The sequence below is a fragment of the Balaenoptera musculus genome, chromosome X (assembly GCF_009873245.2).
Source record: "Balaenoptera musculus isolate JJ_BM4_2016_0621 chromosome X, mBalMus1.pri.v3, whole genome shotgun sequence".
NCBI classification, from domain to species: domain Eukaryota; kingdom Metazoa; phylum Chordata; class Mammalia; order Artiodactyla; family Balaenopteridae; genus Balaenoptera; species Balaenoptera musculus.
The window spans coordinates 46210612-46226652 of NC_045806.1; the positions used below are offsets into that span (position 1 = coordinate 46210612).

Below are 16041 nucleotides of genomic sequence, written 5' to 3' on the forward strand. Positions count from 1 at the left end.
ATTCTAAAGAGGCTGCCAAAATCATCTGGAGATCTAAAATCATCTAAGATGCTAGATACTAACAAGAAAACTATAACAACTGAAAAAAAGGTAATCAAAAAAAAAAAGCTAAGGGCAACTTAAATAGTATCGTTTGAGGGTCTACTATCTACTGCAGGACAATGTATACCCCACATCTCTTAGAACCCTGTAAAGCCAGTGTTTCATGTGTAAGTCTCAAAACCTACAAAACCTACTGTGTCAAGTAAATTTCACTTCAGAAGAATGGACTAATAGAGGTGTAACTTGAATCCTCTTTGTTAGGAACACAAAGATTCCCCCCAAATGAGATTCGTATCAGCTGCAATACATCCCTTGCAAAAGAATGCAAGCCAAACCAATGCCTCTCAGATGCTCAAAAACAATGTAGTGTGCACATGAGAAACAAAGAGATAGCTGCTTTGAATTACTATGGAAATCCTAAAGCAGCTACAGTATCTGCAGAATCAAGGAACTGTTACAGTTCTGTTTTTTCCTTTCTCTCCGCCTCACCTAAAACAAGGCTTCACTCCTACTGCTGTGACGACGGGAAGAAAATCACATTAAAAAGGGCTCATGTTCTATATTGGTTGACAAAGTTATTCTAATTTTATACACCAAAACATTTCCTGCAGCAAGTTACCCTGCCTTCTGCGAAAGGTAAACCTAAGATAAACATGTGAAGAATCCCATAAGACTCCAGCTGTTGGAGGGTCTCACTTTGCCCATGTTAGGGGAATATAAATAGTTTTTATACCTTTTAAAGAAAAGTATCATCCAGCTGCAGAGAGCAGCAATAATGGAAAGTGTCCTGGAAATGGAGATGCTCAAGCTGAGCTTATTAAAGCATTCTGAACAGTATTTTTAAAAAATCAAGTATCAAAGAGGATAGGATTTGAAGTGAAAAAACATTTCTGTGTGCAGTGTTCTATGTACAAACTGCACAGTTCTACAGGATGATGAGCTATATCAAATACTACATTGGAACAAAAAAAAATATAGTGGAAAATAAACTCAAAACGAAGGAAAATATGGCAGAACCAAAGAAGAAGAAAGTTTAATATCTTAGGTGTCCTGAAAATTAATTCTGAAAAATACCTCCTTTTTCTTCATCTTCTACTCTGATTCACTTGGGACCAGGAGGGATCGTGGATGGATTCTGCACTGATGAAGCTGGAAATGCCTGCAAATTCATCCCCGGCTGGAACGGTCCCCCAGATTGGGTAGGAATTACTACAGACTGTTGTGGTGTTCCTGAAATTCCTACCCACTGTACTGGATACCCTGGCCCCCCCACAGCATTATATTGACAAACATGGGGTATTCCATATGATGATAATGGGCCAGGAAATGAAGGGCGTGAGAGTCCTTGTGGCAAGGAGGTTGGGACAGCTCCACGGATTTGGGACAGAGAAGAAATCCATGTTGATGTGTAGCCCATAGTAGATGGAGTATTCTAACAAAAAATAAAAACAAAAGATCAGTTTATTTGGTAGATACTTTTACCCATCTGTATTCTTTTTGGCTTACTACTCTCCCATTATTATTCTGAGTGTCTACCATTTTTGGAGTAACTTTCTGTGTGCTAAGCATAGTTATATACCTTATTTCATTTCATCTTCGTAACTGCCCTGCAAGGCAGGCATTTTTAGATGAGGAAACAGAAGCTCAAAATTGATAACACCCATCACCACTTAGCAAGTTAATAGTAAGGTGAGGATTTGAACACAGCTCCAGCTAACTCCAAGAGCCCTGCTAAGTTTCTGTTCACAGTTTAGTGTCTCCTTTCCTCATGCATGCACTACTCTTCTATTTTTACTTCCTTCTGCCAGTCCCAGGCAGTCTCTCATTCAGGGCCACAGACAACAGTAGTCCATTTTACTACATAATTCTTTGGAGAAAGAGGAGCATGATTTAGAGTGGCATAGGGGAAAGCCTGGCATATAGTAGGTGCTCAATAAATGTCACCTCCCTACCTCCCCCTACTCACTATTTAAAGTCTGACATTTCTGTTCTATTTTTGGAAATTTAAACTCAAGACAATTATGTTTTGGGCAGTACTGAGAAAACATATTCCTGCCTGACTCTTCTTATTATATCGTATTGTGATTATGTGTATGTATAGAGATTACTGAAATCTTATGAACATGGGAATAATAAGTCTAAATGGAAGTAAATAATTCTTACTTAAAGGAGAGCTTGGTATCAGTCCCAAATTCTTAGTTCTTCTAAATTGATGGTCAAGCTAAAATGCTTTCAACTAAAGTTTCAAACTACAGTTAAGATAAAGGTTTTTAGCTTGACTCAAGAATGAATGACAAGATCCCTTGAGGTGAAAAGAAAAACATTTAAAGTCCAGCAATCCCTTTTTCATATCAGTATTTTTATTCTGTTAAAGTAAAACTAAATACTTCTGATTTTAAAATAGCACATATAGTATGATCACATTTTTGTAAAGCTATTTCTATGTATTCAGATACAGACATAGAAAGATATCTGAAGTGATGTTTATCTAAAGTTAGTGACAATTATTTCTGGGTGGTAGGATTTGAAGGTGGTATTTTAAAATTTTGTACTTTTCTGCATTGATTAAGTTCTATAACAAACATTATTATTTACAAACAGTAACAATGTGATTTTTATTTAAAAAAAATAAAAATTGGAGATGACATGTTATACTTAATCTTCTCTTGGATATTTAAAAGGCATCTCAGATTCAAATGACCAAAACCAAACGTATGATCTTTCTTCTACCAAAACACACTGCCTGCTCATGTTCCCCTTCTTGATGATTGGTATGCTGGAATGATAGCCAGTTATACCAGCCAGAAACCTTGCCTTGACACCTCCCCTCTGCCAAACATCAGTTCCATGACTAAATCTGGTCCATTTTATCTCTTAAACATTTTTTGTAATCTGTTCACTTCTCTTCAGCTTCTCTCTCTCTCTCTTTTTAAATTGAAGTATAGTTATTTAAAAAGTTGTTCAACTTCTCTTTATCGGGCCTACTGTGACTAACTCTTAATTGGTCTACAAATATCTACCCTTATCTTCAATAATCTTTCTTCTTGCTTCAAGCCAGAGTGATCTTTTCAAAAAGCAAATCTGATCATGTCAACCCTAGGGCTTCAATGGCTATCCATCCGTCTTAAAATAAAGACAAAGTTCCTTGTCATCACCACTTTTAAGACTCTCCTTAGATTCACTGTGCACCAACTCCTCTCTGCTCTCTTCACTTCAGCCAAATGGGCCTACTTTCAGTCCTTTCATTCTCTGTTTCCCCATACAGGGGTTTTGCATATGCTGTTCTTTCTGCTTAGAATCATATTCCCTCCCCTATTCACCTAGTTAACACTTACTCATCCTGCAGATCTCTGCTCAATCATCACTTTCTCAGGGAAGCTTTTCTTGACTTCCCTTTACTAGGTCAAATTTCCCTTACTGTATGGTATCCTATCTCTCTCCTTTGTAGTCCTTATTACAGCTGCAATTTTATGTTTATTTATACAAGTCTGTTCATATCTAACTGTCCCACCAGCATATAAGTCCCATGAGAACAGGGAACATACTTGTTTTTGCTGATCAAACCCAGTGCCTAGCAGAGGGCTTGGCACATAATTGTGACAAAATTTTCTAAGGCACAGAACAGTAACATGCGAGAACATTAGATAGTGAGATGGGCTCTCCACACAAAGATATAATCAACTGAACCTAAAAATACAAAAATAGTTACCATGTATAGGATACTACTATGTGCTAGGCACTTTATAGATGTTACCTCATTTAATCCTCACAGCAATCCTGCAAAGCAGGAAGGTATTATCCCTGTTTTAAAGACATGAAAACTGACACAAAAGTGACTTGTCTAAAGTCACACAACTAGTAAATGACTGAGCTGACGCTGGAACCCCAGTCCGTATAAAGACCTTCACCACTTTTATTCGTACTCCATTTTCTACTCACTCTTCTTCCAAACATCCCTCATTATACCGCAATAAACCATCCTCCAACTCATCAACAAAGGCCTCCATTCACATAGTGCTCAGAGGATCTCTCACTGGCAGCACAAACACATTTATGCCTTAAAATTTGCCTCTAAAGGCTGCCAATTTTTACAATGGTGATACTATCTGTGTATAAATCGGTGCCAGGAATAATATAAATACACAGAGCCCTTAAGCAGATACACTGCTTACTAGTTTGGAAAATCTAGGCTTTTGAAAAATTTTATTCAATGTTAACACTAAATGAATTTTCAGACTCTTTAGCAAACTACATGCAATGACTATATATACACACACATATATGTACACAAACATAACACACACACACACTCAGATATATCTCTTTCAATTATATGGGTTCAGATTCTAAGCCCTGATTCACATTTTAATAGATTTACTCACTTTGAAAAAATGATACTTTAAAAATTCAAATACAGAAAAGTACAAAGTAAAATAAGGCCCCAATTCCACCATCCAGCATATTTTAATGGCTTTTCCTATTTCTATGCATATATACATGTATCTTATATAATTTTACATAAATACTATATATACTATTCTGTGAACCTGTCTTCTTCCCACTCCAGAATGCATTGTGGAGCAACTAAGCCCGTGCACCACAACTACTTTCTACATTTCAATTGCTTGTATACCTGACTAAGGCCATATGCAATTAAGTAGACATCTCGTCCATAAACTTAAGACATCTTTTATAATATTCTAGTTTAAGTATCTTTAAAATTCTTTTTCATACTGAATACGTAAGATAACTTATTGGCTCTAAGAATACTGATGTACAATTAACATAAGATAACTTTTCCTCAAAACCCAAATTCTTCTTGCACCACAAGATTGAATTAACCCTCACCCCAGATGCTTTCTTTTTTGATACTTGATGGTTTTTTTTTCTTCAGGTATAATAGCCTAAAACAAGGGTCAGCAATCTACAGCCTGCCACCTCTTTTTGCAAATCAAGTTTTAATGGAACAAAGCCATGCCCACTTGTTTATGTATTGTCTATGGCTGTGTTGATTAGTTACAACCACATGGCTTGAAAATATTTACTAACCGGCCCCTTCCCAGAAATAGTTTGCTGGCCCCTGGCCTAAAACATAATTTGCTCAAAGACATAATGAATCTAGATAAGGATAAAAGTCTCTCTGTTGTCAAATCACACCACTCTATCATAGTGACTATAACTATAGGCCTAAGTGAATCAATTTTTATGGTTTTAGTTCTCATAAATAAAGAGGGTCAGGTATAAACAACTTACTTCATATACTTTGTTCCAGTTGTCTGTTTCTAGTTTCTGTTGACTCTGTTTAAGTTGGTTTAAACTTGGCTTAATAAGAGAATTTCCTACTGTTTCCTTTGTCCAGTCATCCACCAGTTTGTGTAAGTCATCTGTGAACATCCCTTTTTTACTAGCTGGAGATTGCTGGCATGCTGCTGCACTACTTTCCACACACAGTGGATCTATAAGAAGGAAAAAAAAACAGAGAAACCAGGAAAAGGAATTAAAACTGATAAACAAATACTCTTTTTCGGCCAGTAATGCAGAACTACATATTGGGTATAGATAGGGTAACCAGACATTCTAGTTCTGGCTTAAAGCTATGGTCCTTGTGTAATTACTAACAGTATCCCGTTCACTCTCAAAAGTTTCTTCTTGTTTGGATGGCAAATTATATGGTCACCTTAGGTATAAGTCAAATATAATAAATAGTATCTCAAAAATATTAGTATCAACTCTAATCTTATCATCAGGTTCCTCAGACAGATACTTAGAAGAGTTAAAAAACAATGACAGAATGTTAAAAATGGAAAGAACCTTAGAAGTCCAATCTAAAACCACTTGTTTTATAATGGGGAAATGAGGCCCAGAAAAAGTAAATTGACATGCCTGAGTTCCTTTTTTATTTAAATAAATTTATTTATTTGTTTTTATTTTTGGCTGTGTTGGGTCTTTGTTGCTGTGTGTGGGCTTTCTCTGGTTGCAGCGAGCGGAGGCTACCCTTCGTTGTGGTGCGCAGGCTTCTCATCGCAGTGGCTTCTCTTGTTGCAGAGCACGGGCTCCAGGTGTGCGGGCTTCAGTAGTTGTGGCATGCGGGCTCAGTAGTTGTGGCCCATGGGCTCTAGAGTGCAGGCTCAGTAGTTGTGGTGCACGGGCTTAGTTGCTCCACGGCATGTGGGATCTTCCCAGACCAGGGATCGAACCCGTGTCCCCTGCATTGGCAGGCAGATTTTTTTTTAACATCTTTATTGGAGTATAATTGCTTTACAATGGTGTGTTAGTTTCTGCTGTATAACAAAGTGAGTCAGCTATACTTATACATATATCCCCATATTCCCTCCCTCTTGCGTCTCCTTCCCACCCTCCCTATCCCACCCCTTTAGGTGGTCACAAAGCACCGAGCTGATCTCCCTGTGCTATGTGGCTGCTTCCCACTAGCTATCTATTTTACATTTGGTAATGTATATATGTCCATGCCACTCTCTCACTTCGTCCCAGCTTACCCTTCCCCCTCCCCGTGTCCTCAAGTCCATTCTCAACGTCTGCGTCTTTATTCCTGCCCTGCCCCTAGGTTCTTCAGAACCATTTTTAAAATTTTTTTAGATTCCATATATATGTGTTAGCATACGGTATTTGTTTTTCTCTTTCTGACTTACTTCACTCTGTATGACAGACTCTAGATCCATCCACCTCACTACAAATAACTCAATTTCGTTTCCTTTTATGGCTGAGTAATATTCCATTGTGCATATGTGCCACATCTTCTTTATCCATTCATCTGTCGATGGACACGTAGGTTGCTTCCATGTCCCGGCTATTGTAAATAGTGCTGCAATGAACATTGGGGTAACATGACTCTTTTTTTTTTTTTTAAACTTTTGGGTTTATTTATTTATTTATTTATGGCTGTGTTGGGTCTTCGTTTCTGTGTGAGGTCTTTCTCTAGTTGCGGCAAGTGGGGGCCACTCTTCATCGCGGTGCGCAGGCCTCTCATTATCACGGCCTCTCTTGTTGCGGAGCACAGGCTCCAGACGCGCAGGCTCAGCAAATTGTGGCCCACGGGCCTAGTTGCTCCACGGCATGTGGGACCCTCCCAGACCAGGGCTCGAACCCGTGTCCCCTGCATTGGCAGGCAGATTCCCAACCACTGCGCCACCAGGGAAGCCCAACATGACTCTTTTTGAATTACAGTTTTCTCAGGGTATATGCCCAGTAGTGGGATCGCTGGGTCATATGGTGGTTCTATTTTTAGTTTTTTAAGGAACCTCCATACTGTTCTCCATAGTGGCTGTATCAATTTATATTCCCACCAACAGTGCAAGAGGGTTCCCTTTTCTCCACACCCTCTCCAGCATTTACTGTTTGTAGATTTTTTGATGATGGCCATTCTGACAGGTGTGAGGTGATACCTCATTGCAGTTTTGATTTGCATTTCTCTAATGATTAATGATGTTGAGCATTCTTTCATGTGTTTGTTGGCAATCTGTATATCTTCTTTGGAGAAATGTCTATTTAGGTCTTCTGCCCATTTTTGGATTGGGTTGTTTGTTTTTTTAATATTGAGCTACATGAGCTGCTTACATATTTTGGAGATTAATCCTTTGTCAGTGGCTTCATTTGCAAATATTTTCTCCCATTCTAAGGGTTGTCTTTTTGTCTTGTTTATGGTTCCTTTGCTGTGCAAAAGCTTTTAAGTTTCATTAGGTCCCATTTATTTATTTTTGTTTTTATTTCCATTCCTCTAGGAAGTGGGTTAAAAAGGATCTTGCTGTGATTTATGTCATAGAGTGTTCTGCCTATGTTTTCCTCTAAGAGTTTTATAGTGTCTGGCCTTACATTTAGGTCTTTAATCCATTTTGAGTTTATTTTTGTGCATGGTGTCAGGCAGTATTCTAATTTCATTCTTTTACATGTAGCTGTCCAGTTTTCCCAGCACCACTTATTGAAGAGGCTGTCTTTTCTCCACTGTATATGCTTGCCTCCTTTATCAAAGATAAGGTGACCATATGTGCGTGGGTTTATCTCTGGGCTTTCTATCATGTTCCATTGTTCTATATTTCTGTTTTTGTGCCAGTACCATACTGTCTTGTTTACTGTAGCTTTGTATTATAGTCTGAAGTCAGGGAGCCTGATCCCTCCAGCTCCGTTTTTCTTTCTCAAGATTGCCTTGGCTATTTGGGGTCTTTTTCGTTTCCATACAAATTGTGATATTTTTTGTTCTAGTTCTGTGAAAAATGCCATTGGTAGTTTGATAGGGATTGCACTGAATCTGTAGATTGGCAGGCGGATTCTTAACTACTGTGCCACCATGGAAGCCCCATGCCTGAGTTCTTGCAATTAGATACCAGCAGAGCCAGGGCCAGAATTCTAAAGCCTAGACAAGAACTCTTTCTTTTAATATACCATACTGACTTTCAACAATCTTCAGAAAACTAGAATCTCATTTAATTTTTTGTTTACCGATATTTCTGTTTATTATTGATAAAAAGAATGTCTATCTAGAATAGCAGAAATAAGAAGGCAGATGGTTTTGTTAGCCTCATGAGTTCTGGAGCACAAGATGTCCAAATAGATGAAAGAAATCAATTACAGATGTCTTCATCAGTGAAAAGTTTCCTAATCTGAACATCACACTGTCTTTAAATTATTTAGTGCTATTATACAGGCTAACTAAATCATTCTCATAGAAAAGATTCATAAAGTTCCTCTGACTGATTTACAAGTCAAAACTTACAGAGTGGGTCTAAAACGAATTTTAGTAAATGCAGTTGTGAAATTTAAGCACAGTAACACATCCACAGATTTAATTAAATAAACATGTGAAAATATCTTGTACAATTGTTATGGTACTTTTTTTTAATTGTGAAAAACGATAAAAAATGTAAAGGATAATGCAAGAAGCCTACATATAAACACTTTCAAAGTACTTTTCTTTATATTCTTTGAAACTCATAACAGGCCCGTGATATAGGTTCAGCAAGTATCATTCTATTTTGGGGATGGGAAGACTGGAATCCAGAAAGTAAACAGCTGAGGTTATACGCTGGGGTTAGAACCCAAGTATCCTGACTATTTGGTCAGTGTGCTTTCCATTGTACCATGCCAACCCATGCAACAAACTGGGAAAAGGATAAGAAAATTGCTTAATAAGGAGGAACATGATAATCTCAATGATTGCTTATGCATAGCCTGTCATTCTCTATGACCCTTGTGCTACTGAAGGCTTAGAGTCAAGGAGATTAAAAATTAAATGGACATAGGGAACTATACTCAATATCCTGTGACAAACCATAATGGAAAGAATATGAAAAGAATACACACACACACACACACACATATATATATATATATATATATGGCTGAGTCACTTTGCTGTACAAAAGAAATTAACACAACATTGTAAATCAACTATACTTCAATAAAATTTAAAAACAAACAAACAGAAAAAAAAAAAAAAACAAGGGAAATCTGAGAAAACTGCCAAGAGGAGCTTAGAGACATGACAAGTAAATATCAGGTGGTATCCTGGATGGGATCCTAGAATAGAAAAAGAATTTATGCAAAAACTAAGGAAATCAAAATAAAGTGTGGAATTTTGTTAATAAAAATTAAATGGAAACATATTAGTGAAAATTGCTTAAGAAGAGTTTAATGAATTAAGTGGAACATATTCTCATATACAAAAGAGTTTTACAAAAATAACTTTTACTAATTTTGGGTAACCATGATGTACTAAAAGGATGTACCAATCTTGTTGGAATTCCTACTTTTTTTTTTAATTCCTACTTTTTTAAAACTTAAAACCCAAGGACACACAAGTCAGCCTATAATAAAAGTATCATTTTTTCCTGTTATCCCTCTGCACATTCATGTGATTCTCTGCCAACTCCAGTGAGCAAACAAATAGCACAACAATGTTGGGGAAGACTTTGGAGCTGAAGCCTTTATAGATTGTGTTCTTAACCTGGAAAAATGTCAGCAGGTAGGAATAAAAAGCAGACGATAGCCAGAAACATATACATATTAGTGCCAGCATTTCTGCCCACCCAACTAACCTGAAGGAGTATTTCTGTGCTCATTCCCCTTTAGTTTCTTTAAAAAAATAGAGCTAAGTTTGACTGTCATTCATTTAAGAACATTTCTGTACTCACGGAAAACCCAATGTCAGGATTCTTCTTGTGTACATATCTGGTGGAACAAGTGATCTTATGCACTTAATTGGCGGGCAATGATGGCTGCTGCACTAGTGATACAGTTGCCAACAAGTAGAGGAAGAAATAACAAACCCAAACAAGTATTTATTTTTCTTTTATTGAAGTAACATTGATCTATAACATTATATAAGTTTCATGTGTACAACACTGTATGTCTACTTCTGTATACCCTACTGAATGTTATTCAGTGCCTAACTATTCAGTTAGGCACATTTATTGATTGATAAATGTTAGGAACATTTATTGATTTCATTTGAAAGTTATTCATATCATATTAAAGTTCACAAACCAGAAATTACCCAATGAATGCACATTAAAAGAAGTGCTCTTCAAATGTGTTTTATGATAGGTAGTAACATAACTTCAAAGGTGCTCTTTAATATTCATTTCTTATTGATGAAATGAGTAAAATCAGAGTTCAGTCCTTGGTGTTCTTTTTTGTTTTCCCCCAAGGTGATTCCTACATTCAGATAGTTCCAGCAATCACCCAACTGCAGATGTTTCCATCTCTTATCTCAAATCTTGATGTCTCTTCAGTCCAACCTCACAACCAACTTCCAAATGTGTTTCTCCAATTCAATGTCAATAAATTCTTCAATTAAATACACCTACAGTCAAGCCTATCATCGTCTAAGCACGACAGTTTGCCTAAATCTTATATTTCTGTTAAAGATACCATATTTTCTACAAACCACCCAGACTCAGACTCTTTGGATCTCCCAACAAACACACACATATCCAGTTTATTACCACATCATGGCAAATCATCCTATACAGCATCTCCTGTCTGTTTTCACTTCCATACTTCTCTAAACTCTTAATCATCTCATATATGGACTGCCATGATGGTAATGATCTAAATAGATTCACTCCCTGGTTCTAGCCAATACATTCTTCACATTGCCACCAGATTAGTACCAGTTAAATGCTGTTTTCAGCATTTCATTCCTCTGCTCCAAAAAGCACCCCAAAACCCAAACTTTAACAGTTTCTTAGTACTACAATAGTGGGTTTTCAACTTGTTTCGGTGGCAAAGTCCTTGGTAGGCATGATTGTCTTTGCAGAACATGCAAACATAGATTATCTTATTTATTATCCTTGAACATTATATCATTTATTAAGCTTAAATACATAATAATGTGTTAGATTAAATATATTATCTTACATCAAACTATAGCATAGATAAGCTGTGGCAGTTGCCAAAAATTAAAAAAAAAAAAAAGTGTGGGGAAAAAACCTTCTAATATAAACTCTCCATTTCACCCAAATGTTATATTCTCTTTCTCCCAAATACATCTTACATTTTACGATTTGCATGCCTTTATAACATGCAATTCTACCTACTGACAATACTCTTCACACTCCACTTCATCAATTTTAATCCGGTCCATTTACCTTTCAACACCAACTCAAATCCTACTTCCTGAATGAAGCAGTCTCAGACCACTATCGCCTTTGACGATCTCCCATTGCCTCCTTTCAATCCACTGCAGACAGGATGTCTGGTATTGGGAGGCAATGCAGTATAACAGTGAAGAGCCAACACTTTGGAGTCAGACAGATTTGCTTAACCCCACTAACTGTAGTATCCTTGCCTATAAGGACAGACTAACTTCTACCTACTTTAGAGATGTTTTGAGGATTGAGATTATGTAATGCGATTATGTTTCAGGGCTCCCAAGACCACTCACAGATTCACTGATTCAATAGACGGTCTTACAGAACTCAGCATACAGTTGTGTTCATAGCCAAGTTTGTTACAGCAAAAGGATGCACATAGGATCAGCAAGGGAAAAATACACAGGATTCTAGAGAAATTAATGCACAGACTTCCCTATGCTCTCTTCCTATGGTGAGGGAGCATTCTTGAGTATGCTCCTTTCTCTCAGCAACAAAAAATGGTAAGTTTCTGGTCAGGGAAGCCCAATAGAGACTCAGTGCCCAAGGTTTTTATTGGTGACTGGTCATGTAGGCACCTTTTGCCTAGCATTTACCAAAATGCCAGACTCTAAGAAGGAAAACAGGTATTCGGCATAAATCACATTATTTGTACCAACAATCTAGGCAACGTGAGCTATACTTATCAGTTAGGGAAGAAAGGGAAACCAAGTTCCTGCACACCAGCCAAGGTCCAACCTTGGAAGCAGGCCTTTCTATAGATAGCAGTCTTGTGCCTGCTATGTTAACTCTTTTCTGCATAGTTTAGCACAATGCTCATATTATAAGTTAACCGCATACCTACATTGTAGATACCATTACATGCAATATCCTGCATCAGTTCATGTTTCTCACAAATAGGTATACCTGTGTGTAGGGAAAGATGGACGTGGATCTTTGTATATATGTTAAGGCAGTGCTTCTTAAAATGTGTTCTGTGAAAAGTGGGTTCTCTGGTAAAACTGTTTTGGGACATGTACATTTATTTCCTTTCTTGAAAATTCTCAATTCATATTAGCACAGTAAAGGATCTAAGAGAGTCTACAGTGAAAAAATGGTTTTTATATGATTGACTCCAACAATTCCTATTTGACCACGCAACACCTATTAACTCCTTGCTGACAGCTTACAAAATACTGCGCTAAGGCCAACAAATGTGTCCACCAATCTTGGCCAAATGGGGAAAATATGAAATGTCAGCAAGCTTTGAAAGAGAGCTATTAGAACTAGAAATATGAAATCACTTGGTTCTGTGATAGTCAATGAAGTAATAAAACCACTAGAAGGTATGTGTGGAACACCCTATCTTTGCAAACTTGGCTTCAATGAATTCTTAAAAGAAAGAGAAAATGAAGATAATTTAGTTCCCATTTAGGGAAATAATATTTTCATATTAGGTCTGCTTAGGAATCAATCTAAACATTTTAATAAGTTAATTTAATGGAAGTTTAATAGTTAGATACTGTCATTCCTATCTGCTAAAAAATAATTTCTGGCTTCTAGCATGACAGAGTGAGGAGGTTTTCAAATCCTCTCCCTCAAAAGCAGTAATAAAACTGGACAGAACTCTCAAAAACAACCATTTCAGCAATCTGGAATTTGCCCAAAGTCATACAACAAAATCGAAAGTGTTACTCATGAAAACTACTCAACTTTTAAGAACTGTGTAATCTGTGGCGTTTTTGCCCATGGCTGTTTCTGTTACCTCTGCACCAGCTCTTCTTGCCCAGCAATTCAACCACAGCAGGACAGGCTGAGAAAACAATAAGCTTTGCTACTGCTGCCATAGGTAACTCACTTGATTTGGAGCTTTAGAAGCAGTATCTCCATTAACCTGAGGTTAACAGGGAGACCTGGGAAGTGAGACAACCATCGCAGGCTTGATCAATTGTCCACATATCTCAGGTTGACTGGAATATCGTCACATGCACAGCATAAACTCGAGGGCCCAAACCATACACACATCACTGGCTGACAGAGCCTGAACATGCAAGGAGGAGGCATGAGAAATCCTAGAGGAAAACGAAAGCTAGAAAATGGCCTCAAGTTTAAATGAGTTTCCCAGGCCACACATAGATCCAGCAGCAGAAAGTGGAAGCCCTTCGGGCTTGAGGTGTTTAAAAGTGCAACCTCTGATCAATCTCTGGCTGAACACTAAGTAATGCAGATATAGGGGTCACTCCCAGAAAGTCAAGCTTAAAAATAAAAACTAGGGGGGAAAACTGAGCAGAGACATCAGCAGCTATACACTGCGGGGCAAACGGGCTTAACATATTTAGTCTCTCCATAAAAGCTGGACAGAATACATGGAGCAGCAATCTGAGGATTGTGAAGAGTTAATAGTAGCAGGTGACTAGGGAATAAGACCAAAATTCAAAGTACCATTAAAATGGCAGTGAGTTTACCAGTTTTTCCTATCTGGTATCCATGGTTAATCTAGAAGCAGGCACTGGGGTATTCAGACAAATCTCCAGAGGAAATCCTCTACTTTTGGCATGAGAAATGGGAAAGGGAACTTCCAACATTCTCAAAATGTATAGAAATTCCTATTTTTTTCTTCTTTTCTCTGTACTCTCTCCCCTACCCCCAAGCAATCCTGTGGTGGGAGAGTCCCTGGAAGCTCATGGAAGCCAAACTCTGAGGGAGGGGACCCCTCCCTTCTGATCAGTGGTGTGAGTTATAGTTCCATGAGAGTGAAGACAATCACTGTTGCTTTACTGCTGTCTCTAATCTCCCAAAGCTTGGCCCTAAACATGTGCACAGTGGTAGGTGTGCACAAGAGAGCGGAATAACTAAAATCCCAGATTTCTGGCTGAGGAACAAAAAAAGGAGTCACTGGGAATCAGAAAGTACTGGAGGTACTGCAGGGAGGGAAGAACTGAGGAAAGTTATTTTTGAATTCCTGGATTTACTACTGAGCTGTGCATACATGAATCCAATCCTATTCAGCATACCAAAGACATGAAAACTGAACTAACAGGCAACTTCCCAAGACTGAGACCCACTAGGAGACCCACACGTGGGACAGGTCCAAAGAGCACCACAGAGGCAAAGCAAATGAACTGACATTAGAACAACAGAACACAGAAGACAGGTTGGAACTCATAAGGTAAAAATAACTGGGTCAATTACCTCCTATAACAAAAATGTCAACATTCTACATAGGATTTGAAAAAGACACCAGAGTCCTAGAATATTCAAAATGTCCAGGATAAAATTCAGTATGACTTGGCATACACAGAACCAGGACAATTTCAACTCATATGGGAAAAGATAACCAATAGATACTAATTCAAGGACAATACAGATGTTGGAATTATCTGACAAAGACTCTAAAGCAGCTATTATTAAAATGCTCAAATAGGTAATCACAAAAACTACTGAACCCAATGACAAAATTGAAAATCTCAACAAAGAAATAGAGAAGAACATAAATGAAATTTTAGAACCAAAAAATATACAACAACCAAAAAAACGCATCAAAAAACCTCCTTGGATGAACTCAATAGCAGAAGGGAGATGACAAAAGAAAATTCAATTTTTTCCCAGTTTTATTGAGATATAAGTGACATAGAGCACTGTATAAGTTTAAGGCGTACAGCATAATGATTTGAATTACATACATCATGAAATGATTACCACAATAAGTTTAGTGAACATCCATCATCTCATATAGATACCAAATAAAAGAAAAAGAAAAAATTTTTTTCCTTGTGATAAGAACTCAGATTTACTCTCTTAAAAACGTTCATATATAACATACAGCAGTGTTAATTGTACTAATCATGTTGTACAGTACACCCCTAGTACTTATTTATCTTATAACTGGAAGTTTGTACCTTTTGACCACCTTTGTCACCACACAAAGATACTATATTTTTGTATTTTTTGACTATATTTCTCATGCTGTACATTTCATCCCCGTGACTCATTTATTTTCTAACTGGAAGTTTGTACTTCTTAATTTCCCTCACCTATTTCACTCATTCCCACCACCCCCCAGAAAATTCAATTTAAACAACAGAGAAATAAGACGAAAAACAAACATGTACAGAAACTAAAGGACCTATAGGACAATAGCAAAAAGTCTAAAATCTGTGTCATCAGAGTCCCAGAAGGAGAGTGAAAAAAAGAGCATGATAAGAAAACAATATCTGAAGCACTACTAGCTGAAAACTTGCTAAATTTGGCAAAGGACATAAACCCACATATTCAAGAAGCTCAGTGAACTCAAAACAGAAATAAACACAAAGAAACGCATGCCTACATATGTAATTGCTGAAACTGAAACAGAAAAATTGCTGAAAATTAAAGAGAAGAAAAATTCTGAAAGCAACCAGAGAAAAACAATGCA

The 16041-nt window shown here is 37.4% G+C and overlaps 1 protein-coding gene across 1 annotated transcript in view; it reads right to left on the bottom strand.

The window, feature by feature from the left end:
• Window positions 1-1140: 1140 nt before the first annotated feature.
• Window positions 1141-16041, bottom strand: part of WNK3 (WNK lysine deficient protein kinase 3) — a 120849-nt gene continuing 105948 nt past the window's right edge. The window contains exons 21-24 of the mRNA XM_036839275.1: window positions 10188-10224; window positions 6763-6789; window positions 5296-5499; window positions 1141-1474 (exon numbers count right to left, since the gene is read on the bottom strand). Of these exons, the coding sequence (XP_036695170.1) occupies window positions 1145-1474; window positions 5296-5499; window positions 6763-6789; window positions 10188-10224 (598 nt within the window). The 3' untranslated portion in view covers window positions 1141-1144. The remainder of the gene's footprint in view (window positions 1475-5295; window positions 5500-6762; window positions 6790-10187; window positions 10225-16041) is intronic.